This window comes from Anoplopoma fimbria, chromosome 20, assembly GCF_027596085.1.
Source record: "Anoplopoma fimbria isolate UVic2021 breed Golden Eagle Sablefish chromosome 20, Afim_UVic_2022, whole genome shotgun sequence".
Taxonomy (NCBI): Eukaryota; Metazoa; Chordata; class Actinopteri; order Perciformes; family Anoplopomatidae; genus Anoplopoma; species Anoplopoma fimbria.
In genome coordinates, this window is record NC_072468.1 from 12,999,953 (window position 1) to 13,027,623 (window position 27,671).

At 41.7% G+C, this 27,671-nt stretch overlaps 1 protein-coding gene across 2 annotated transcripts in view; it reads left to right on the forward strand.

Moving 5' to 3' along the window:
* The window catches only part of cdk14 (cyclin-dependent kinase 14), a 173,608-nt gene that overhangs the window by 117,611 nt on the left and 28,326 nt on the right, over positions 1-27,671 (forward strand). For both annotated transcript variants that reach the window (XM_054622406.1, XM_054622407.1), the window contains 3 exons: positions 2,797-2,845; positions 5,977-6,116; positions 11,672-11,822. In XM_054622406.1, the coding sequence (XP_054478381.1) occupies positions 2,797-2,845; positions 5,977-6,116; positions 11,672-11,787 (305 nt within the window). In that variant the 3' untranslated portion in view covers positions 11,788-11,822. The remainder of the gene's footprint in view (positions 1-2,796; positions 2,846-5,976; positions 6,117-11,671; positions 11,823-27,671) is intronic.

Consider the following 27,671-nt stretch of genomic DNA (forward strand, 5'->3'; position numbering starts at 1 on the left):
TGGTATAAATGCTCTAAAATACATTCATATAACCACTACATGTTGTATTTACATGTCACATTGAAATGTAAATTCAAGAAAATATGATTTTCCTATCAAAAATCTTCAACATTATAGTTTTCAGTTGTATGTATAGAAATGAAAATTAATTCATTTATATACAATACAACATACAAAGTACATGAGTTGTAATGGTTTCCAAATGCCAGAAGCTAATCTGGATGCCTCTGTGCAGTTGAGGTAACTTCTAATGATGAATTAATCCACATCCTCCTGTTAAATCCTTGTAAAAGTCACAGTCATTCACTAGTCCCCAAACAGACCATTTTACCTCAAATATCTACAAACCCATGTCCATCATCCTTCTCTCTCCTCCACATCGTACCTCTGTTTACTTCTGGCCACTGGCAGCCTTCACCTCTGGCTCCAGGAAGCCGTGGGCAGTTCAGACCGGCACTTAACTGGACGACTGGACCCGCTGTCGGCTCACTGGCAGCCTAAAACTGATAGACAGTGGGTTGGCTGGTGTAGGATTAGGCTGGCAGTGTGGGAGGTGGACTACCTCTCTGGGTGGCTGGCTAGCTTAAGTGGTGGCCTGTCAGTTGGCAGCTCAGCCTGACTGTGTCCACATGGCATTTTTGGCTGAGACTGAGAGAAGAGTGCAGAGCCTCACACACTCACAGCATAATAAACATAGTTTACTGTCTCACTCATATCAAAAGTATGCCAATTTATTGTGGTCTGGCTTTGGAACACAACTACATAGTTCATACAGATTATTCAATGTGAAGAGCTACTCCTTAACTTGGCAATCTGATATACAAAGCAACACTCCTGCCTCCTCACGTATTACAATAAATGAAAGAACATCCTTCAGTTAAATCCTTCCAGAAGTTAATAGTTACTAAATAGTAAATAGTAATAGTCCCAAATCAGAAGATTTACAAATGTACCATCACTATAACAAGAGGAGGGGATTACCTGCACATCTACAAACCCATGCCCATCATCTTCCTCTCTCCTCCACACAGTCCCTCTGTTTACTCCTGGTTGCTGGCAGCCTTCACCTCTGGCTCCAGGAAGCTGTGGCCAGTTCAGACCGGCTCCGGCACTGAACTGCAGGCTGAAACTGAAAGACTGTAGTTGGGTGGCTGGCTGGTAAGATTAGGCTGGTGGTGTGGGAGGTGTTGGCCTGAGGCATTATGTTTTAAGGTTGTCCATCCGTCCTTGTGGTCCATTCCTGTGAACTCTTTTCTATTTCTATCTCGGGAATGCCTGGAGGGAATTCCTTCAAATTTGGCACACAAGGATGAACTGATCAGACTTTGGTGGTCAAAGGTCACTGTGACCTCACAAAACACATTTTTGGTCATAACTCAAGAATTTATTTGCTAATTATCACAATTTCACACAAATGTCTACTGGGATAAGACATTTTGGACGGATGTAGATGTAAACTGAAACTTCAAATTTTACTTAGAAACTGATTTGCGTAACAATTGTAGTCCTGGAGACTCCTACTGTACCAGGAACTACCACAGAGGAGGTCTGGACTTCTTTGTTTACTTCTCTCTGACCGTCTGTGGACAGATTATGTCACTGCGGTAGCATCATAACTGTGTGAGAAGCAGTCATGATACCTTACAGGTGTGTAGTTGAAATCAAAATGAAGATTGAGTTAAAAAATGGGCATGGTCCGAGGTGGGGGCATCGGCCCGATTTTGCGTCATGGCTGTGATCCCATCTCAAGATGGTCTCTAGTTTTTTGGGGTGAAAAAACAACAAATTTGTCATATATCTGATAAGTCTGATAGGTTTTGTCTCAACTATTTTGTGCTAAAATTGATTATACTATTTTTTGTTAATGTAAGGTTGACGTTTTAAATCAAATCATAAATGTCCATCACTATTAGAGACATTCACTGCGTTTCAAATCTCATAGTTTTCTTTTAATTTTAGTACATACTGCCACTGCCCTTACAAAGTACAGGTTACATGCAGTATGTATTCAATTGGGACATTATACTTTATCATAACATGGGACCTTGAACTTTGACCCTCTTGCTTATATATCTGCTGTGCAAAGGATTGTGCGTCGAATAGCCAGAAAAGCATGCTGGATTCCATTCTGCAGAATGTGACAGAAGGTGGAAGAACATCCTGGTATTTTTAACAAACTGCATTCAACATTTTTGTATTGGGACAAACTGACTCTGTTTCTGCTATACTAAATATATTGGTAGCATGGGTAATGGAACACATAGAAAGTAAATTCAGTGTCAGTTCCACAGAACTTTTCACTTTCTTTTAACTTTCAGTTTAACTTTTTTTAGCAAAAATACTCTTTTCAGTCACTAATGAACTCCCATTAAATCCATGCTGCCGTTTCCCAAGTGCTTTTAAGTTACTATCTCTTCCTGCAAATACTTTTTGCATATGTATTAGATTAAAACCCTTGGAGGAATAGAAGGGATATGCCCTTTGAGCCACTTTCAGGCTTTCTATTTGAAAATATCATACTGGCAATGTTTTGTTTTATTTAGGTGATTAACAGTGATGGAAAAACAGGCCAATTGTAAAGAATGGAATATCAGTGAATGATAAGGATATTTCAGATTTACCGTATGTGATAAGGTATAAACCAATGCAACACTGTTTTTATAATAATGAGGTTTAATCTGCCACTGTATTTAGGAGCGTAGACTGAAGGTGTTATAGAACAGATCAGCATGTGTGTCACCTTAATGTGATAACAAATTACTTTACTTTGTGTTTGTTGTCTTCTTGTAATTACAGACCGCTTTACAGTGTACAGCGCTAAGAAGCTCAGACAAGCGTGGAATAAGTAAGTGAACTGCTCAATTAAGAGTTGTGTGTGTGTGTGTGTGTGTGTGTGTGTGTGTGTGTGTGTGTGTGTGTGTGTGTGTGTGTGTGTGTGTGTGTGTGTGTGTGTGTGTGTGTGTGTGTGTGCATATACAAGTATGGTATTATGTCATGGGCTGTTGTAGCTCACACACTATGACTCCTGGTTCCTGTCTAAAAAGGCAAACTACAATGGGTAGTGAACACAGTGTTTACACTCCTTGCAGCTCACATGCTCTCCCTTTAGTCTTCTACCTTCCTGCAGCAGATGTCTGTGTGATTCTGCTGCGGGACATAAGACCCATATGGCAGGAAGAGGTCGTGGTTGCACAGTCCAGGGGCTGGTCCCAGATGTGTGCCACTGTTTGCCCCAGACACACATCTGGAGGGGAGACCGCAGAGGGCAAAGGGGAGTTTGTCTTTTTTTTCCACAGGGGATTTTTTAAAGCATAACCAGGCAGCTGATCTATGTTAAACTCCAGCTGTCTAATCAGCTGGAATCACAAAGTAGAGCTGCTTCAGCGACGATCCATCGTACAGGACTCCTCATACCTCTGTTCCTCAAGTGATTTATAACAATCTGCGTCCTTAATCCCACCTGTGCCTTTATTGCCAATTACACCACACATTTCTTACCATGATGTGCCAAAAATTATATTTCTGTATGAAGCGGAATCTGATGTGATTTTTTGTTCCTTAGATTTTGGCTTACATTCTGTACCCAGAAAGACTGCAGCTTTTTGTACCCTGGAGTTATGTTAATTGGAATGATTAAATTGATACAATTGTTTGTTTTGTATATCTTACAAATATTAGAGCAGGTTTCAACAGTTCATTTGTACGATGAAATTATATTTAGTTAACGTAGTTCCGCTGTCATATGTAGACTTTGTAGCTCCAATTTCAAACAACTGGGAATAAAAGAGGTCGGAGATTATTCATTATTGTTTATTCAGCATTTAAAGAAGTCTATTTGGTGACATATAAAAAGCAGAGTATAAAAAGTGAGGTTGAATTCTCCCCTCCCAGTCTCCTGGCCCTTTCTCCCATCCAGGAGGAAATAAAAAATGTGAGGAAAGAAAGTGAGGTGGAATGTTAATGACCATCACTTCCTCTCGGCGGCCTTTTATCACAGGCCAGGGAGCGATGAATTTGATATGAACCCAGACACTCACATTGTCTCTGTCCTGAGAGTTGGCTCACCATCTCCTGCTCTCTGGTTTCTGCTCCCTGTCAGACATTTTTTATTTCTCTCTGTGCTGTTTGTCCTCTTCCAGCTGAAACAATGTGAGTGATTGATGTGCAGCTGTTTGATGTGCTTCCGAACTATGACGAGTAACCTTAACCAGGTGTTTATGATAGTTAACATGGCGACGCAGGTCCCCCAACCCTAATCTTTCCCTAAACATGGCCAAGTCTAAACCTTAACCACAGTCTACGAAAAACACATTTATCTTTTGAAAGTGATCTGTAAAGGCTTTGTCCTCACCGTTGATGATTATGTTGATATTAGCTTTCAATAACCCACCTTTGTCGACCACTGCCTTAAACAGAAATGTGACCGCTATGAAGTTGCATGCTAAGGCCTGTTTGCCCATGTATAGTTCCATGTTGCCCTCAGAGCACCCTCATCGGGGGGGGGGGCATACAGGCAGATGGTTTCCTGTTTCTCCCATCCTCCCGGGTGAAGTTTTCTGATAGAATACCATGAAAAAGCACTCGCCATGCACTGCTGAAGAAGGAATGCTTCCCTCTGCCGTTAATGTGCCATCACCTGGGGCTGTTTTAAGAGATACGATCAATCTCACTGCAGATGTGTGCTCAGTCACTCGGCCTAGTTGACAGCAATAGCATTTAGGAATGTGCACCTATTGTACATCAACACTTCACAAAGGCCAGCGTGCTCGTATCCAGGTGATTTCACACCGAAACATAGCTACCTGTTTGTCTTGATGCCTGCAGAGAAACTACAAAGCAAATCCTGTGTCAAGTTAAATTCAGTGACAGAGTAAATATGGATTCTGGGGGTTTCATTGGATTTAAAGGAGGAATTATGTCACCTAAGTAGTGGTAAAGGTTCAAGGGCTTCTACTAAGTAGTAGTAGACAATATCTGCAATTTTGAGCCACCAGTGGTTGAAGTCACACTAGTGTATCTTCGAAAATATTTCAAACTATCAAAAGACCAGGTATCAGCTTTGGCCTCAAAAGCCCATATCATTAAACCAGAGATGGAGGAGGCCTTTTTCCATCAGTATAGTCTCACACATAGACTAGTTTGTCTTTAAACTTTGCAGTCGAATTACAAAGGATGATCCATCTGTATGAGACAGAGGCAAGAAGAGGCCCTGATGGACTTCATTAACTTTATCTCTGCCTCTTTGCCGAGTGGCGTTGACGAGTTGAACTGAGATTTATCCTCCCTCTGCCTCTCCGCTGATAAGTCGAGCTGAGATCCCTATTGAGAGCCATGGGAGTGGCTGTCAGAGTGCTTGACTAGGGAACCAACCATGAGAAGCTTGCAGAACATGAGAGGCAGTCGTGAGCAGTGCGAGCGGCGAGGCCGACGATCCGCGCAGAACAACATCATGTTTATTTAATGCAGTGGATGCCTAATTACTGACTAAATTTGATGCTCTCCATTTATTTTCAATCTTTTCTCCCCCGTCGGCGCTGCGAGGCGGGTCTTGTTCAGGAGTTCAGTGACTCCCAGTACGAACGCACACTTAGACACACACACACATTCACAAAGCTCCGGCTTTAATGAACACTTTGTGTTTCTCACGGTGACCCAGTCGCCATGTGCCAGGCGAGCTCAAAGGAGCTAGGTGTAAGCATGTGTGTTTGTGCTCTCCTGCGTATGTGTGTGTGCAAGAAGCTTTTTTCCTCTTGAGTCAGCAAACCTTCAGCATAATTAAGAGGCTTGTTTTTTTTGTTGTCAGCAGCTCTGTGACTTAGAGGAAAAGTGAGTTTCTTTCTCAGTGGGATGAATGAATGGTGTGTACTCTAGATCTGATCTGGATGAAGTAGAAGCGGTTTTCTGTTTTCTATTGATGTATCTCTGTTGAAACTGTGTGTGTGTGTCTGTTCCTGATCATGTGTGTTTGTGTGTCAGGTTGGGCTACGTGGACCATGCCGAGGAGTTGGCTTCCAGGTTCCTCCAGTGCTTCCCAAAGAACCGGCTGTCGGCCCAGGCGGCGCTGAACCACGAGTACTTCAGCAACCTTCCTCCACGGCTCTGGGAGCTGCAGGACAGTACGTAACACGACATACACACCACCCATCTGTGCTGGCGGGACTCTACCTAAAGTCAGTGCATCATAAGCATATTTCAATCTTTTATTTTAGCCGCACCTCTCCAGGGGGGCAGCAGAGAATTCAATTGGGGGTAGCAGAGAGGCAGGAAGGGGAGGCAAACATACTTCATGAGGTCAAATAGGGACAGTGTTCAAAAACATGTCTCACATATCCTCATACAACACTTATATATGTAAGTACGGATCATGTATGCATGATATCGCACAAAAAAGTTGCTCCGCATTTCATGCATTCAATAAAACCGTGAGTAAGGTTTAGGCAACAAAACTTGGTTAGGTTTAGGAAAAGATAGTTGTTTGGTTTAAAATAACTAAGGAAGTGACATTACTTAAGTCCCCTGAGAAATAAATCAACATAGACTTCTTTAATCACGGGGGGCATGAACAGCAGTCTCCTCGGTGGGTTTATTTGCTTGACCCATCAGCCCTGTGTGGGTTTTTAGAAGTCCTTATACTTCATGTTTACATGAAGTACATATGAATTTAGAAATTACAGCGCATTCATTTTTTGAACAGCCTGTCTAAAACCAACAGGAGGTTAGTAAATGTAGTTTGGCGGTAGGTTTCCACACGGGCAGCAGTAGCAGCAGTTCATAGAGGATATTAAGATGGTACTTTAAAACCCTCAGCGCCTGATTGCCCCAACATGAGTTATAACTCAAATCAAATCTAAACGCACAGATATGGTGAACGCATTTAGATTCAGTGTGACTTACACTTTCTGAGAGCGTCATTGTCTCTGAAATCAGCATGGATAAACGTCCATAAATCTGCTGGGAAACAAAGACGCTGTTTATCGGGCCAGAGCTTGTCTGGATGTTTTTTGCAGAATCAAAGTGATCCAGTGACAGCTGTCTGTACATCCATGGTTACACTGCAAACAGGAGCTGCTAAAAGTTAATTCAGCATAGTTCTAATGGTGGAAGTTTGCCATATTGTCAATTGAAATACTTCTATACATTAGTACAAAATATACCGGAATACTATAGTATATACTAGCACAGAGTACAACAGTAATATGTATATTAAGAGACACTAAAACCACATAGTATATACAAAAGTACAGTATAGTGTGTAATGTGGCGACTGAAATTATGTTTAATCCTTAGGATGGGTTAAATACTGAGTTTCAAATTTCACAACAGTGTGCTGTATACGATTGTATGAGAGGATAAAAAATAGACAATAAATAAATTAAATGAATACATATGATAGTAGTACTGCAGCATTGTGAAGTGTTGTATAGTAGAGTCAATAACTTAATTTAATTGGATGATTTTTATGTTGTGTTGTGTTATTGTTCCGCAAAATTACTACATTTTGTGTGACTTTTCCAGAGAACTTGCTGTGCATTGTATTGTCCTCTAAATGTAGGTGATTTAATTATTTTAAATTGGAAGTAAGCTGAAAAAATTGTCAAAAGTCAAACAATATCTATTAATATGCAGAAGATCTAGTTGCTCTCTTAAAATAACATAGTTACCTTGATAGTCAAAGAGCTCTCTCTCTCTCTCTCTCTCTCTCTCTGTCTGTCTCTCTGTCTCTCTCTATTCAGTGTTCTCCTCTGCTCCTCTGGACCTTACAGTATCCTCTTGCTCTACTCTCTCTTTCTGTCTCTGTAAAGAAGACGGCGAGCAGCGACCGCGGGTTGTTTTTGTTCACTCAGAGAAAGCCTCTGTTATGATGTGGAGGCCGTAGGGACGGTAAACCTGTCGGACCTCTGCTGGCTGCAGAAACATGCTCAGTTTGATTTTTCTATTGTCTGGAGCTCACTGAGGCAGAAACACGTCTCAGCTTTCAGAACATCTTCATTTTAGATGCTGTTTGTTATGGAGCATATTTGTTCGTAAAATGATCACACAGCTAACTTTATATCCTAAAATCAACTGTATTTTTTCCTGGATTATGCAACATTTTTGGCTGTTGTAAACTTATTAATAAGTTATAACCATCTATAAAGGAGTTTATAGTAAACTTATATTAGTCAATATTTAGTTTAAGTATCTCATACATCCTATAACCGTCAACATGGTTTGGATCTACACGTGTCTATTTAGAAAAACGTCTTTCCCACTTTGAAGTTACACAGGATTTCACTGAAAGCCCAGATGTCCCAGTTTTCCACTAGCACTTAAACGCAGCATGCATTAGTGGCATCTGTGTGGAGCTGGAAACCGTAAAAATGGTTTCAAAACGCCACTGACCCATACGCATGCATTCAACAATCTATATATAAATATAACAGAATGTTGAAGTAAAAAATCTGATTGTGAAATATTATTGTTTTATCCAGTTAGACTTTAATAAAGCTTCTGTGGAGTGAAACATGCAAATTATCCACAATTTGTACACATTTGTAAACTACTTATTCATTTCTAGATCATAAACATTTGTGACCATTTTCAGATCATTTTCATGCCATAGATTTGCATTAATACTGTTTTATGTGTTTTATGATTAAGCTAAAGCTTCACAGTGAGGCTGTATTTCAATTAATCTCAGGGAGTTGGATTATTGAATGAAGGTATGTCAGAGATGACATGTCCATATTATTTGACAAGCTACATACATCACCAATCCCTTAAGCTGTTATTCTGACATGGTGGCAATTTTAATAGAGTTCCCTTTTTTTAAATTCCCGCCGATTAGGATTTTTCAGCATTATTAATCCTGTTATCAGCACCCAGCAGGTTGTCATGTCTGAAAAGAATCAGAGAGCGGCCGTCACTGAGAGAGGGAGAGAAGAGAGATGGCTCATTTAGATTCTTGTCATGCTCTCTCTCTCTCTCTCTTTATTGCTATTGTCCCTTTATCTCTCTCTCTCTCTCTCTCTCTCTCTCTCTTTCTCCCTCTGATTCTCTCTTCTCTGCACAAACATGTGACACAGGCGAAGCAGCAGAGCCACAGAGAGAGAATGGGAGGGAATTAAAACAGTTTCCTAAAACGAGGACAGGAGTGGATAAACACAAAGTATCCTCCGTGTGTGTGTGTGTGTGTGTGTGTGTGTGTGTGTGTGTGTGTGTGTGTGTGTGTGTGGTGTGTGTGTGTGTGTGTGTGTGTGTGTGTGTGTGTGTGTGTGTGTGTGTGTGTGTGTGTGTGTGGATTTGCCACTTGCAGTTTTGTGGGGGAAGGATGTGTCAAAATTATGCAAATGAGAAATGAATGTAGATAAAGAACTGGCTAATTACTCCAGCTGTGAGTGTTTGACTACAACCGCATGTTTAATCGTGTACTGGAGCCACTATGAGCGGCCCAGTAAAAAGCGTGCCGTAGCGCTCACAACACCCAGTACTGCCAGTAACCACAGAGGTTGTACCGGCCAAGAAAAAACATGTCAGAGATGCTGGAGAAATTGATGAACCCTTTAAGTAAATGTTCCATGTTTTCCCTGCGGGGATGAACCGTAAGTTATCTACAGCCAACTGTGCACTCTATTGTCATGTGTATTATGGGTTTATCCAGACAATACCCAGACACATCACCATGGACAATGGCAGAATTATTGAGACAATAAGAGCTCCTGAGGTTGCTGTTACTGTGTGGATGGGATTGTGACATTTTGAATTTGATTTCAGTGGGAGAGTGTGGGTGTCTGGGTGCTCTTCTTATATGGAGCGAGTATCTCAATCCGTTTGCCCCCAATAGGAATTAGAGCTAGATAAACAACTTTGTATCCCTATTGTTTCCCAGTATGTGACCAGAACCACAATTAGCCAGTGAAGTAGAGTAGTGGGTATTTCCATCACACTGAGTAACTATTTCATATCTTTTTTTTTTTATTATATCCTCAGTGTTCATCAAAATAACATTTCAGGACTGTCTTGATAATGTAACAATGTTATGGCCAACAGTAATGACGCCTTTGCCACATGGGTTTTCAGTCTGTGAGGCACTCCTCCCCACGGCAATAGCGTCCTGCTGCCGACATCAAGGCTCGGGCCCCTCTGGACCTCCATCCACAGGATCTATGGTGGAACACTACACCTGTGATCACGTCTGCCATAAAATCATGTGTTTATTACACTTCCTTATCAATGAATGATGTTTCAATTTCACTGCAAGGATGTATATTGATATAGCTGTAACTGATAAAGTTTAATTCACGCACACAAACACTGTTCCCCCAAACAGACAGTTACGTAAGGTTATGTAACACAATAGCGTATCCTCATCCAGGTTAGTATGATGTCCTGCGAAAAGTGACTCCTCATGTTTTCCTATTTTCCGCTCTTTACAATCATAAAGTAAACTTCAAAATAAACGTTTTTCCTCGTAGGAAACACAGTTAGGTTTAGGCCACAACACTACTTGGTTATGTTTAGGAATAGATGGTGAAATACTTAGTTAGGTTCAGTCAACAAAACTAGTTGGTAAGATATAGGAAAAGATTGTTGTTTGGGTTCAAATGACCACGGAAGTGCTGGAACTAATTCCGAAACATAAGTGACAAAAAACCATCAACGTTGACCTCTTGTTTCACACAGGAAACAAACAGCGGTCTCCTGGCTGAAGGAAGGACCCATCCACCTCTTCTCCTGCGCCCCCCGAGTGTGATTTATCGGTCTTAATACTTCCTCGTTCACAAATTTCGTAGGATATCTACGAATTACAACGCATTATAATTTGTAGCTTTTTCTACGAATGTTGGATGAGACCAGCATGAATACAATCTGAATGTATTTCTAACATTAGCTAGCTATGCTAATGTCATTAGCAAACTAGCGTTAACGTTGACACATCAACTACAGGGGAAAAGAAATGCAGAAAAAATCAACGTTGTAATTTCTGCTAATGTTAATGGTACATTAGCATAGAGTGCTAAAACTTCCAAGGTCAGTAAAGTTATTTGCTGCTTAATGTTATGTTACCTAATGACTTCAAGAAAGACATTAACAGACACACCTTGGCACTAATACTGCGTCTGTATGGATCAGGACAACCAATACTTCAAAAGGGAACGTGACGAATGCTTGTTGGACAAAGAAAAATGTCCAGGCACTCATTATTATTTGGGAAGAGGAGGCCATTCAAGTGCATAGAAATTCTAGAATGGTAAGGAAGAGCCTGGTACCAAAGCCACAAAGGATTATGGGTTAGTTCAGGTCATGGGAAGCCCCAGGTTTTAGCTTAATTCCTGCAGTGAAAAGGGGCTAATATATGACATAACAGGAAATGATGAGACAAATGTTCTTCTTTCTTTAAAACATTTCACATGCTTAGTATTTTCAATGCAACTTCCTTTGCAACCATATTCAGCGGACATGTTGCTGGTGAGAGCCTAAATATGTCTCAATTCAAATTACATGTTCCAAAAATAATCCCAAATTAAAATAAGCAAATGTAAAAACATTTAAAAAGTCTCCTGCTGTAAAATAAATATTCATGTATTCACTTCTTAATAACCATTTCTGTCTTTTAACAACTCATTCTGAAACGTTCGTCTTTCTGTCAGCCCGTATGCTTCTAATCTGCCTGCGTCTTCTCCCCCTGCAGTGTCTTCTATCTTCACCGTACCAAATGTCAAGCTGCAGACAGAGAGCGGGGACAGCATACAGGTGTGTGCACGAAGGAACAGCCATGGAAAGGCATCCTCTGGCAGCAAACACTGACCTGAGGCAGCATCCTGCACACGGATGCCTGACAGGTACGTGCTCATTACCATGAAAGGAGCAGAGACAAACAGTACACGGCAGCAGCGTGCAGTCTCACACACACACACACACACACACACACACACACACACACACACACACACACACACACACACACACACACACACACACACACACACACACACACACACACACTTACAGGAAATGAACCAGTAGTACAGAAGGTGAAACTCTAATGTTCTTAATGGGAAGACTGGTACAATGGAAGATGGTTACTGCTTTGTCTTGGGTCTTATATCTTAAAATGTCTGTATCTTTAGCAAGAGTGACATTCAGTTCACAGTGCGGTGTAACTATATCTACATTCTTTAACCATACGGAAATACTTGTTAAATGTGTGAATGGAGTTCAAAAAGTTCAACTTAAAACAAAAATGTTATATTAAGGTGTCCTAGTTGATCAAATTCTTAAAAAAATGGAAATATTTTACTCCTTTTTTTATTTTCAAGATCATTATTTTATAAAACAATACAATAGAAATGCATACAACTAACACAAGACATATTGACAACCACAAAAAAAGAACAAACACAGTCTTACAAAACTGCTCCCAAACCCAGTGAATTGATTGGGATCTCATGATTTTGATCCATGAAGTTAAAATACTTAATGTTTAATTATGTAATTATGAGGTCAAATTTGACTAAGTATGCCAGAATGATGACTTGTTTTCTTCATCTATTATAATTATATCCTATCTCATTACTTTGGCATGTCAAAGCTTTTGACTTATTATCTTATGATATTCATAATTTAAAAGATAATAATAATTTTTTCACCTTGTCCTGGTGCAAACAGTCTTCTACAATACTGTAAAGAGTAGCATTCCTAACTAAATACTGTGCCTGTTGCTAGTTTGCCATTTTTTAGACAGCTATATGTCATGCTAGCTAATGTGCTTATAATTCAGTAAATATTTAAAGTATGTAAAATTTTAAACCTTAAAGGAATATTTTCTTTTTTTTCTTTTTGAAGGTACTAAAACATCTTAAAAGTCTAATTAGCATTGAAAAGTTGAAATTCCATGAAATAGTGATATAGCACCAGAAAACAGACCATAAAGTGTTGAAAACACTATTATTATAACGCACATCAGGCCTAAATTGTGCATATTGGATCATTAGCTGTTCAGTTCATCACATAGTCTCATTGACAGCTCTCTCAACACTTCTCTGTGTCCCGCCAAACGCCCCGGCCTTTCTATCAAGATGACGCCATGAGATCTGTGCCGTGTGCACTGAAGCAGAGAATGCAGTAATAGATGGAGGAATGGCTTTGAGTGGGCGAGGAGGGTGTCCCATTCTTTAGAGGCCGGGGTCTCATTCAGCGCTCGGATAAAGCCGCGCTATTTGCATGTAATAAGAGGTGCAGAGGCCAGCCACGGGATAATGGCTGTCCTAATGATGGACTCTGGATTGTGAGGACCAGCACAGGGCCGCAGCACAGCGCTGTGGACCAGAGTACATCTGTAATTACTGACAGGTGCAAAATCAACTGCGCTACTAGCAATCTCTAACTTTGTGCGACACTCTTCAGCATTTTATCTCTTGATGTTCCCTCTACGAAATCTACATGCTGTGTGTGTGTGTGTGTGTGTGTGTGTGTGTGTGTGTGTGTGTGTGTGTGTGTGTGTGTGTGTGTGTGTGTGTGTGTGTGTGTGTGTGTGTGTGTGTGTGTGTGTGTGTGTGTGTGTGTGTGTGTAGGGTGGAAGTCACCCCACTGAGAGAGCTGTGTCCTCTCAGCTGCTGCATTTACATTGAAATCAGCCTCTTTGTCTGGGCCGTTCTAAAGCCTGACAGGCTGGGAGAGCTTCACTGATAGCGGCCTAATCCCTGTGCACACATTCACATTAATACACTGACACATGCACGCACACACACACACACACACACACACTGTTTCCACAAACAGAGCTTGTGCACTTGTTTGAACTGGATTTACTACCAAGTGTTTATAGTTGAATAAGTAAGAAAACCTAAACAGTACAGAATATGCACTATTCACCATGTGGCGTGTTACTGTTTGACATTAGCTGAGATAAGTTGGCAAGACGCTAACTTACTAGCTTAAAGTGTTATCAATGCATTGGCTTGCAGTGTGGATGTTACGATTTACTATTTTGTAATATGACAGTGGTCTAACGCTAGCTGGCTAACATTACTTTATTTTCCATGCAATATTATAAATATTATTTAATATTTCTATCATAAGTACTGCTTTCATTGCCGACTATTACTGCTACCTCTGCCATCACTGCTCTCAATATATTTGTATAATTTCTGTTAGTGGACTGACCATGTTGTGATTTTATTATATTGACACATGACTTCCTTTCCTAGAGAAAGGATTCCTTCTCTGTTGCTCTTCTAGAGGTTTCTTTTTTTTTTTCCTTTTGGTGAGTTATAAACGCCCCCCAAAGGGCAGAACTTGGATTCATTGATCCGCATCCTGAACCACACGTGTTACAAATGAAAACACTTTAAAAGTTTTAAGAAATACTTCACTCAAACTGTGTTCAATCCTTGAAGAAAACAAATCAAAAACGCAGAGAAGTCTTGATGAGTTGAAGAAAAATGGAGGGCTGTCCACTCGGATCCTCAAGACTTCCCAAACACAATCATCTTCACTGAAACCTTACTATTTAAAACACGTTTGTGCAGGCGCACTGCTCGATAAGATAATATATTATAAATTATAAGATTGCAAAGTATAATGAGCACTTCCAGCACAGAGACATGTACATTATTTAATGTAACATTTGAGTGGATGTGTACCACTCTATTCTTTAAAAATCAGAGCCAAGAGGGGTGAGGAGAAGGGGAACAGGGAGAAGGGTGGAGGGAGGGAATAAAGGAGAGATGGAAGCAGGGGCTTGCGGGAGCGAGGCCGGGTTTCTTTTTGTGGCGGCAGAGCGTTGTATTATTTATAGGAGGTGGTGAAGGCAGGCCGCTTTAGACGGAGCGGAGCAAAGGAGGCGAGCAGCCCCCCCCCCCCTTCTCCTTTGTGGGTCTATTCCCAGTGGGCAGGCTTTGTGCTGGCTGGACGGCTGCCTTTGAGGAAACCCGGGCAGCCATTGAGCCGAGAGTGAAGGCCAGGCCTGACTCGTCCACACCGAGACACGGCGACACTACGGCACTACAATGTCTGTCAGTGCTGTGGCCAGAGAGAAAAAGAAAAGGGCGGGGAGAGAGAGTGACAGGAGGGGGCGTGGGGGCGTAGTGGCAGTGTTTGATTTTGGCAGGGAGGGAAAAGAAGGAAAAATAGTGTTTTGTGGTGAGAAAAGAGATAGAGGGAGTGGACTGAAAAATGGAGGCATGGGTGGAAAGAGAAGAAAGGGGAGGGGGATAAAGGCAGGTCTCCTTTACAGTACTGCTCTGCATCGATCCATGTTTATTCATGATTCTGCATTATTCACAAGATTAGCTGATGCAACTCGGTGCCGAGGGTAGGCAACGACCCCCCCCCCCATCCATCCACTCAGTGACCACACAGTTCAGCTCCGAGTCCCAACAACAAGTGGGAGACAGCTGCCCTGTCTCCAAGCCTCAACACTTCACTGACACTCCAGGCTGTGAAGAATTGGACGCAGTGCGCGCACAGTCGGAATACATAACAAAAGCATAAAACATTGATTCAATCAGGGAGCAAAAAGCAACATGAAAGAGGCAAAATCAACAGCTCAGTGCCTCGATCCAAAGAGGAATTTAGTCAGTTGTGTTTTCAAAGCAAATCTTCAGAGGATTGAGGCATTGTTACAGATCTATACTCAGATATAATCGCTGAGGGGCGAAAACCTTATACCTCCATATTTAATCCCATATCTTTTTTTTCATGAATCAACTCTACTGGTCAATATCTATGTCTGTCTGTTGGTTTTACAAATATTTAACCAATGAACAGTATAAAAAAGAGCTTGAGACTATATTTCATAAACAAAATAATCCTTTTGCTGTGCACGCTAAGGTACCTGGTATCTGGTACTTTTTTTGGTATTGCCTAGTCGAACAAGCTGAACCAATACTGGGACGTGATTGATCCGAGAGAATCTTGACTCGTGCTTCAAGGGACATCCTGCATAAACCTTCCATTTTGAAATAGCTAAGCTGCCTTAAATAGCAATCACAGTTTTTAAAAAATTAATTTAACCCAGATTTTTGAAAATAGCCTTCAAAACCACGCCCTGGTCCTCCTCCATTTGGTTGCGGGTAAAAGGATTCAACACACTGTGTTTGTGTCATGCGGAAATGATGTAACGGAAGGTCAACGTGACGTCGCTCTGACGATAAGCCAAGAATTCCGCCTACTTTTGTGGTTTACAGCAGAAAGATTTGCGAAAAAGTACCTGCCAGAAGCGAGTTGAGCCGCACCATTACGTGTAAATTCAGCAGTATTTTTGGAGGGACATTTGTGTTTTGCTCTACAGGGAGTTTAGGTTTTGTGAGTGGTCTCTTTTGTGAGGTTTTTTTTTAGTTCAGAACGTTAACTACGTGTTTACTGTGACCGTAATGGAGCGTCATAGCTTGACTCCTGGCTACCTAGTGCGTTCTAAAGTAATGCCCGGGGAGTTGTGTTGGGTCTCCAGTGTTTTTAGCAGTATAAGATTGCCACCTCATTTTTGTTTTTCTCAAAACAAGAATTCTTAATTTGTTGGACCACAGTTGGCCGCTGTATGGAAAATAGTTGGTTTGAGATGCTTGAAGATGTTGTTTTCCGAGTGACTGTCAGACTGTTGATGTATCTTGGTACTTTTTAACCATCACAAAGAACAACCAGCATCTCTTATTTTTTTACCAAATCCAAATATTTTTCTTTTTTTTATCCTGACGGCTGATGTCATGTGGTTGAGTGCTGTCCTCTGTCCACGTGCTGGTCTTGTGGCCGGACTTCACACAAAGCAGCAGCCTCTCTGCAGTGTGTCAGTCAGTGCAGTCAGCCTTCACAGGTCGGCGACGGGACACTTCGGCCCTCCAGCATCACTGTGTCACTTTGAAGATAACGGCTGCAGGCAAAGCTTGAATGTGGTGTCCGGAATGTAGAGGTGCCAGCTATTTATCTAAACACACACGCACACACACATACACATACACACGCACAGACTTGCCTGAGGTATCATCCGAATGACCATGCTTCAATTTTTAAGGGATAAAATACAGGCACCGTCATAGCTGTGCAGGCATTTGTCCCCTGGTGTGTTTCTACCCTGGCGTCTTTCTACTTAAAGCCGTCTGTGTCCAAAACGTACAAAGTCAACGGGACGGAGAAGACTATTTTCGGCTCTGTAGTGGGAAGAAATAGATTTTGTGCGGTCCACGGAACGACCTGTCAGAAAGTTTTTTCTAGGTAGAGGACAAAGTGATTTAAAGTATATCCCCGCTGTGAGCCGGAGGGGGAGGGGGAGGATAACCGCAGGCATAGCCTTGAGAAATGGAGAGCCTTCAGTCAAATCAGCCAGTTTTACTCTCCCACTACCTCCTCTAACTTTACAGATTCACTGCTCGCCAGTAATGTGGGCTTTTCATTTCATCTCATCCTCCCGGAGAAGCATTGTGAAGGCGCTCGATGACGAACTACAGCTCTACACAATCTGTATGCAGTGCTGTTTCTGCCCCTGTTTACCTCATTTATCTACATCCCACTCTCATGGACGCCGACATTTTGCACCGCAGGCTCTCATTAAAGCTAACGTGAAGTGCGCGGAGCAGGAGCTTCAGATACCTGTCGTGAAATGCCGAATGTTTTTACATGAGGAGATATTAATGTTGCATGTGCATCCTTTAACATTAACTTCTCGTAGGCTGCGTGGCGTTGAGATTAAAATGCGCTGCGAGGCTCCGTGCTTTTCATCTTCACTCCTTATCATTCTCTCTCTTCACTCCTCTCCTAAATCATCATGCAGTCTCTCTGTCATTTGCCAACACCAGCTACACTCCCACAGTCATAAGCAGGATGTTGTGTTTGCTGAAGTGTGGTTATTAAATAAAAATATGCAAGTTCTTCTTTAAGTTCAGTTGACTGGACTGAATTTCAGCTGTAATGTCTTTAGGAATTATGTTCTTATTGCACAATTCCACCACTCACATTCACGTCCAATGCCAATTTGCCAGTGTAAGTATGAAGTGTAACAATGTAGTGTGTCAGACTCTAATGCACCCTGCCATATTAACCTGACAATTAGCCCTAGCTTATCTGTGGTAGCCCCCATCATTCCCCAACACTTCCATAGTTACCGTGCATAGCTATTGTTTGAAGTGAGGATTTTTAAAAGGTTGTCATTAGATGTTAATGTAGAAATAGGCGACTCAAAACATTCCTGATTCATGTTAGAACACATTTTGACCTTGAACTTTGAATCTTTCAGAATAATGGCCAGACTCAACTTGTGTGTGTATTTGTTGAGGTCTTCATAGGTCCACTTGGTTCGATATAAACAAGACCCAATGCTTGACCAGAGTTTGGCCAAGTTCTCATCAGGTTATGTAGTTAGGTAAGTAGGGCTGGGCCTTTAGTTACATTTTATTTTCAATCTTGGCTCCCAAAACGATCAAAATAAAATCAATGTTGTGTCGCACTCTGACTTGCAATTAAGCTCTTTTTTTGTCTTGTGTTACAAATCCAGTGCACACCTGTCCTTTACAGCAGTGTGCTCTCGGCAGGTCAGGGACAATCGCTCGGCGCGCACTTTTCCTCCATTGCGGCTTGGAAATCATATCTGCACGACCAGTGTGTTTATGATTAAATTGTACCAGAGCACAAGGTTCTTCATTAATCTAGGCGCTTTATATTGCTCTAAAAGTGCACCAGATTGATGCATTAAACCTTAAAATGTACAGTAAGAAAGATTCTAAATGCATGATGTTGCCAAAATCAATGAATACATTAAATATTGACCGAAGATTTTTGCCATAATCAAGCCGCCCCAGTCGCAGTTTTCAGGTCTGTGTGTCAGTTTGTTTGATATGCGAGTGGATCTGATAAGACTCGTGCTGTATCATCATCACCATGGTATAAGAAAAGTCTTGTTAGCACTATGAAGTGTGTATTGCTGCCGTGTTTGACAGGGGCTGCCTCCTAATTGGTGGAGCATGGTGCTGCTGCTGCCAGTGCTTATCTGTATCAGAGTCTGCCGGGGTCTAATTATCCTCCAGTCCATTTCGGATCAGGGTTCTTTTTTTATTCCTTGAAATGATGGTAGGTTTTCCTCATGTCTGTAGTGGTGGTTGTCGTACGAGTCGCTAGCAAAACAACTTCTGCTGCCTCTGTAGTTGTTTGTAACATCATTAGCATTAGAGGCTGAAGTGCTGTCACAGACTATCAGCAGTGATGCTGGTGGAAGTGGTGGCAATAGCCCTGTCTGAGTGTACAGACTGGCTGCATGTGGAATGTGCAGAGATCATTTTAAATGTTTTGTTTATGTTTAATTTCTTTTCAGTTGTATGATTATATATTTTTAGTTTTATTAGCTTTCAGTCCAGTCAATGGTTTAGATTTGGGAGCAACTTGTATGAGTTTAACCCAAATGAATCAGTAAATGTTTGTGAATTATTTTTGGGCCTGAAGAGTCAATTCCATTCAGTGTTGTTTTTCCCTTCCATCCAAAGATATAGATCTGCCTCAGTAATATTGATATCAATTCAAACCAGATTTCATTTTTAGTTCAAGGGGTATGATTACAAAAAAACATCATATTTATTTTCATTATTATCTACCCAAGATCCTCCTCATCGCCAGTGTTTTGGTATATTTTGTGAAAAGAAAAGTGAAGAGATAAAGAAGAAACACTAAAGTGTGTTTGACATTCTGTACTAGTTTGTCATCTGCAAGGGCCTTCATCATTTAAGTGTTTATTGTAAAAAGGAACGTTACATTAGCATAGAAGTGATAGCATAGACATCTGTAGAAGTGCTAACAATTTTACCAATGCAGAAAGTATAATTCCCTCTCCCCCTCTCTCCCTGCGAGATGATTGACAGGTGGGGGGATTGGATGTTTTGAACAGAGGCAGGGTTAGGCGGGACAGAGAGAAGAAGACAGAAAGAAGAAAAGAGGGAGCGATGGGAAGGAATAGGAGGAGGACGGGGAAGGGTTTTGGTCGACTCCCTCTGGGTACACACTTACAAACTTCTCCTACTTGTTGTCAAGTGCGAGGGTTGAGAGGAAATGAGAGGAGATGATGAGAGGACAAAGCCAGGAGTGGGGGGAGAAAATGGAGGAGGAATGAAGACAAAGCAGAAAGTAGATCGAGCAAAAGAAGGAGAGAGGAGAGGTAAAGGACGGATGAGGAGGTGGAGGAGGAGGACGATGGAGGGAGGAATCCTCCAGGAGGTGCAGGGATAGATTTCATGTGTAATTTGTTGATAAGTGGATGCAGCAGATTCCATCAGGCCGTCTCCCCTCCCATCACGATAACACTCCAACTCCCAATCCTTACCCAGTTTGTCCTGGTGATATTAGGAGGATTATTAATATCTTTCTGTTTGTTTCTAGCCGTGTAATTTTCATTCATAAAGTCTGATGTACATGAATAAAAACCCTCCCAACTCTTGGTTGAAATGAAAAATGCACACCTGTCTGAGTAAAAAGTAAAACACTGATAGAAGAGGAGAAAACGATGTGACATTTGATAAACAAGTCGCAACGATGGAGGACATGTCCCAGCAATGCAGACGAAGCGCTGCACCGTGCTCACTCCTTTCTCTCCATATCCTGTTTTTTTCTTTCCCCTCCTTCCTCCACCATATGGCTCTCCCTAATGAGCATCGCACATGTACCTCCTATCCTTTTTTGCTCCTCCAAAAAGAAAAGAACAACCGACTCCTTCTTATGTGGCACGGCCAACAGCTCCTCTTCAGCGGCAGATCTGGAGCTCCTCGTCTCCGCCGAGTGAATTAGTGTCAAATAAAGCATGCTAATGAGTTCCACTTTGTCAGTCCTGTGATTTAAAAGCACTGTGGGATAATGAGTTGAGCTCAAGTGGAGGCGGGGAGAGGGATGGTGCCAATGCATGTACTGTATGTATGTTGCACCTTTACCTCGAATTGCAATGGCTAAATAAGCAAAAAGGCTGCATTTTTTTTGTTAGCCTTTGGTTGATTCACTTATGAAAAATGACTGCAGTGGTAGAAGCCCAGTAGACAGTATGGAAGTCAAAGCACCGCCACTTTAAGGAAATAAACCTGCAAGCTTCTGCGGGCCAAGCAAGGGGGCATCCAGTAGGGTTTGTGGCACAATGGTGCAATGAGGACTTGGCTACTTATTCAGCTATTTTCAACGTGATTCCAGAAAGCATTGCAGAGAGGTGACCCACTTTGTGTTTGGCTCTGACAAAGCTGCCAGGAAAAATACAAATGATCCAGAGCACCAGAGTGTCTTCACTGTTATTTCACCACTAAACTCAAAGCCTCTTTGACTGGTTTAACTTTAAACAATGCATTGACACTTAAAGCCACAGTTGCTGACTTATAGAAAATTACTTGATGTCATATTTGCTCAAACTATTGCAATATCCCGACAGTAGAACCTGAGACAGATAATCTGTGAAAACATCAGGTTTCTGCCCTTCTATTAGTTATTTTCATGGCATTAGCAAGATTCTGTAACGCCCTAATGAACACAGCCAATCAGTAATCAATTACTGTTAAACTGTACAATAAGAAAGTTTTTTTCCAGTTGCTGGGTGGTGTTTGGTTTTGGCTCGACTGTTTTCAACATGGTGGCCGGGTCACAAACCTTCTAATTAAACAGCTAAACACTACGATATGTTTCTAAAAACTTTTGAGGAGAGAAATAGGAAATACAGTAACATACGTTTTGCTGCTGCCCCCGTCTACATGTATTTCTTCCCTTGCTGGTTCTCCAGAATCCAGACCCCAGTGATTCTGTATAATAATAATAATTAAGCCTTTAATAGTCCCACAATGGGGAAATTATTTCTCTGCATTTAACCCATCCCGGAGGAGCAGTGGGCTGCAATGAAGCGCCTGGGGAGCAACTTGGGGTTAGGTGTCTTGCTCAAGGACACCTCGGCATGTTGCCGGTAGAGGGGTTTGAACCACCAACCTTGTGGTTACGGGACAAGCGCTCTACCTCATGTGCCACAGCCGCCCTATATACCATAGCAGTACATGTTCCCCCATAAAATTCAGATTGAGAAGCCAATATGAAGGTTGCAGTGTGTGGACAGTGGAGCGTTTGTCCAGAGAACATGTAGCTGCTGTACTGAGGAGCTTTAGTGTGAGGAGGGAAGTGAGGATGTTCTTGTGTCTGCCTTCAGTCTTGTGTGGACCTGTTCTCCAAGTAGAACAGCTGTATATACATATGTATACGTTTTCCAATTAGAGCATATATACTGCTTTCATTAACAAGATTCAAAGTGTAAAGACCCTCCAGTGGTCCCCAGAGACTCAACATACTGATGATTTCTTCTATTTTCAGGGTCTTATCTGCAGTGGGGCGGAGATGTAACGTTTGTCCCGAGGGTTGTGTCATAAAAAAGTCACAAGGTCATCAAAATCAAAAGGGTTCATCCTCTCGATGTGTTCTGCAAATTACTTAATAATTTGCCCATTAGATTATGATGTTGTGTTCAATGATGGAACTAAAGGAGTTGGATCTTTAACATGGATCAGGTTCATCCTCTGGGGAGCATTCTGTTTTGGCAGTTACTGTCAACAAGTAAAATTGACGACCCTTCTGAAGGGAAGTTAAAGGAGTCAACCGCTGTGGCAGTCTGGATATTAGTAAGTCAAATTCTTTGTTTTAGGATGCTTTCACACCAAACCTGTTCAGTTGAGTTAAAAGAAAACTTTAAGATTAATCTCCCATCGTGGTACGAGTTTTGGTCCGGCTGCTCTTTGTGGTCAGTTGCAGATTTGCGTTCTCTGTTGAATGGTGATTTTCATTTTTTTTTTTCAAGATTTTTTGGTGTTTCAATCTTAAGTCTTGACTTGTTTATCAAACAGCTTACAAATCGCGTCATTCACATTCTCTGGCTCTCCTTTTTGCTAACGAGAGCGGACATCTTTCCTGCTGGATTTAGGGCTACTTGGGTAATCACTAGGGCTGTATTGAATAGTTTAAAGCTTTGAAGCTTCATTCATAATGTTGACATTCAAATTATTATTGTTAATAATTTACAGAAACATTGCGTGCACCTTCTCTTCCCCTCTCTGACTCTCAGACACACACAGTGAGCGTGGCGGCACTGTGTCCTTGTTGGGCTAGTTGTCTCAGTCCTCAGACCAAAAGTCATAATATATTGAAAAAAAGATAGGAAAGATAATATATTCAAAATTCTAAACATGTTTTATCTTAACAAATATTCTATTAAAACTGCATTTTCACTGTGGAAAAAAACAGTTTACTCTTCAGTACACACCTGTATTAATGTGGCGTAATAGCAGCAATCTAACAGCACAATACATTATATTTATATAACTACAGTAACACAAAATCAGACATTTATTTTGATATGCTACAACAATGTGGTGGAGGATAGAGAAGGCAAGAAAAAACAGGCATTGTATAATTTCATTTTACTCTGTTATACACCTGAGGACTATTATTGTGGCCAACCGATAATGTGTTGAACAATAATCTCATCATACTGCCAAATCCTAATTATAATATAGGGACTTGCTAGCAAAATGACATAATTTTTTAGCCACTTTAACTAGCTTATATGATAAACATTGTCTGTTGGCCAGGACTAGATAATCAAACTTGGACATGATGTTGCTTCAGGACTGTTTTTGGTAATCGTTCTGTTGGTTGGTAATTCAGGAAACTCCGATGCCAGTAAAATCAGCTCCTGTCTGGTTTTCCCATTTTTTGTGGTTGCCATGGTTTAAACAACCTCAATTCAAGATCCACTTGTGTCTTTATTCTGGCGCTTTCAACCGCATTACACAGTCCTCATCAGCAGTTGAGTAAGTTTTCTCAGTTGCCAAATAACTTTTTCCGTCTGATGTATTTATTGTGATTTTGATCTCACTCTGTTTCTGTATGTGTATTATTCTTTCAGTTGTGAATAGGGACCGTTCCATGATGGTCTAAATGTTCTTTCCCACAATGACATGAACACAAATCTGAGGGAAACACTGAACAACAATGAGGATTAATTGGGTAGCAAATGACACAGCTTTTAGCCCAAAACGCTGCAGCTTTAACCCAAAAGAGCTGAGTCATTCTTCGGGGTCTCACACTGGTTGTTGGCTCCAGCATACTGGTCTTGTGACAGTACTCTATCAGATCTGTTTTCCCAGCATTCATCAGCGAGCCCAGGCAGGAAGTCAGCAGGAGACTGACTCGATCCGAATTGGACATGACTGGCAAATTATACACTCGCCGGGGAGTTTGCATGTTAACGGCACACTGCCGCCCTGTATGTGTGCGGCCTGTATACGGGAGCCCACACTGCAGGGGAAGAGAGTGGCAAACACATGAATGTCAGTGCATGAAAGGGAGGAGTGTTAGAGGAGTAGCAGGGGGAACGCTTTCCTGCCGTTGGGCCAGATTACAGAGAGTGCAAAGGAATATTATGATTATTGATTCCCGTTTGAAGTTGTGTTCAGTTGACCTGCCCCTGCAGTGAGATAAGTGTACTTAGGTCAGCCTACACGTCCTGAATACGTCTTTACATTGAGGCCAAGGGCATGGCTGACCTGAGCTCTCTCATGTTATGTTTATAGTGTTACACAGGTAATACGCACATTTTCAGAAATTACAGCAAAATAAAATGTGAATCAGTGCATTTTTGCATCCACCTTTATCAAAATATATTCAAAAGGATGTGATGAGGGGTTATTTTTACAGGACGGACAGAACGAGTGCTGATTGAAGAATTTAATTTACAGTTCTAGTTAGGATTTCTTAAGAGATGAGAAAGGAGGTCTGATATCAGATAGGACACAGACGTCTTTGAAACTTAGGATAGGACAAGCACTTAGGGTAAAATGTCTGTCATGAGGCCAGGTCTCACATTGAGCAGTACTGATTGGGTTCGTTTCAGGACAAGGAACCCTGTCTGGACTCAGACCAGGTGATGATGCAGTTACTCTCCCAACACCTCTGCTCTTTTTCTTCTGTTTTTTTGGGGGGCTTTCTGCTGCTAATGGAACAGTCAAAGACAAAAAAGAAGCAGATAGCACACCGTCATGGTGAAGTTAAGGATCTCTTCCCATCAACCCTCACCCCTTCTGATCTTTTTTTGATATGCCTTTTCCACCTCAGCCTACCATGAAAACGTTCCGTGCAATATTTTGCCCTATTGCACAGTCTAATATCCTGAGGCATTCCATTTATATTGCACAGTTCTTCGGCGCATGATATCCGTCCTGTGCCAACGGAGGGAGTGGTGTTTTCTCAACGTAGCAAAGCAGAAAGTAAGGATGCAGAGGTTTGTACTGGATTAGTGTGTAGCTTCTCTCTCAGGCTCTCGTCCTGCAGGCTGCTTTTCACGATCTACAATAAATCTTAGTTATTTTTAAAACCGTAACCACGACCTTAACCAAGTGTTTTGGATGCCTACCCTTAACCACACCTTAGTGGAACAGCACAGATATTGAATTAAAACATGAATTTAAAGTTGTTGTCGCTGCATATAATCTCGCATATAGCAGAATTGTTCCACGTCAATGCTCTGTGATTTGTTGTTTTCAGGCATGCTCAGCTTTTGTTATCCTCAAAAGATTTGCATAACCACATGGCTGATGGAAAATACCTTGTATGACCTGAGTGTCTTTTTAAGAATTCACCTTTGACTTACGCATTTAAAAATGGAACACAGAACTACTGCTATATTCATCGCTGGCCTTCAGTTGCCCTCCCAGAGTAACATGTTCATAACCAGCTGAGCGTTATCAGGCCGTGCAGGGCTGTGGGACTGGCTGGTACAACACACTGCTGTGGCTGGTTGGCTCTGCTGCAGCAACACATTCCTCTCCAATAAAAAAAAACCCTTGTCTCTTCTCCCTCCATACCCTCCTCCCCCTTTATCCCCTCCTCCATCTCTCAGCCCTCTTTACTCTTTTACTGCTCTCCTCAAAATGCTCCATACAGCTGCTTTGTCTTTGCTCCTGATCTAATTTCCGAACTCTTCCAGGGAAGTCCTGAGTGCTGACTAGTGACTACACTATACCCAAATCCATCTTACCTGTCTGCATGATTACAGTTTAATATTTTGTTGAAGTTTCCTTCTTATACAAAAGAGTTGAATGACGTTTAGTTTGTGGTGCTCAAAGCATTTGAAAATTACACTGAAAAGATTTATAGAAACAGTGTTCCTAGTGCTCAGACAATCCAAAGACCTTTCTTTGCACAGATTTAAAGTGTGATCTGGGGATGCAGGACTTCTATTTTACTACGGCGACAGCCGTGGCCGGAGGGGAGTGCTTCAAATTTGGCACAAACATCCATCTTCACTGATGGATGAACTGATTAGAATTTGAAGGTCAAAGGTCACTGTGACCTCACAAAACAAGTTTTTTGGTCATAACTCAAGAATTTATGTTAATTATCACAATTTCACACAAATGTCGTAAATGACTAAATGATGAAGTGATGACAAGTGTAACTTGACTGTTGTGGCAGTGGCATACAACCCCAAGGTTGTATTTACATATTCAATGCTGTGATCAGCATAAATAAAATCCTATTGTAGTGATGCTGCAACAGTACTTTAAGATACAAAAAAAAAATTGTTTCTAGAGCCCAAACTATCTGCATGTCTCAACACCATGAGGTGGACATTTAAAAAAATTGGGAGAATTTACACTTTAATCAGAAAAGAGATACAGGGACACATAAGGTCTTAGAGACACAATGTATCCTGTTTGTTCATGATCATTTTGTTTTTAAACAGGTTGTGTGTTGCAGCTTCCACTGCAGCAGTCCTCCGTTAACTGGGGCCTTTCTTGGTTCAGTAGAGTCTCTGAGGTTTCCTTGGCAAAGCCTCGCTCTGGTGATCCTCTCTGGGGCTAAATGCACCCGGCACCTCCCTGCAGCCCTCTCCGTGTCTTCCCATGCCCCCAGCCAGTCTGCCCTGTAATGGGTTCACTCTCCCATACAATCCTTTTACTCCTCAATGCTCTGAATATCCCTTTTGCTGCCTTTCTCTCTGACAGGCGGCCCCCCTCCTCCTCCTCCTCCCTCTCGGCCCTCTCACCCTTCCTCCACCCCTTCTCTCTATCCGGTTAGGAGTGTGTCCATGAGTTTGGAAGAGGGGGGTACTGATGTGTTTCTCAGCAGCTGGTCTTGTCTGATGCAGTGAGGCCATCTCTCTCCCACGGGGAGCATGTTATGTTGGACTTTGTCTCCATGAGCCTCACACTGATCCCTTTGCCCTTGTGATAGAGGCTGAATCAAGTCAAAGTTATACCTGCTTCTTGTTGAGAGAGAGGGCTTTTTGAACAGCAACAACACTTCCCACTATGTCAGTTCTGACATGTTCCGAACAAAGCGACAAAACAGCAGACCTTGAAGGCACAATCAGACAATCTGAACCATTTTTCGCTCTGCTCTGCACCACCACAGTTTTTCCCACTGTCGCCAAAACTATAAAAAACATTTTGTATATTTATTATGTTGTGCAACAGAAAGAGCAGAGCCTTTCTTCTCTGCCATTCCTCTGCCTAATGTATGCATGTGACTGGAGATGGTTGAACGCAGCGTGGTGAGCAACAGAAAGGAGACTGTGGATGCGAGGGGAGCTGTTGCATTATTCATCATGTTGGATAAGGTTTAATTAAAAGTGCTGCTCGGCATTGTGAGAGGAATGAATGTGTGTTTTGCCTCGCCTGTCGCTGCCTCATTCATGTTCGCCATGC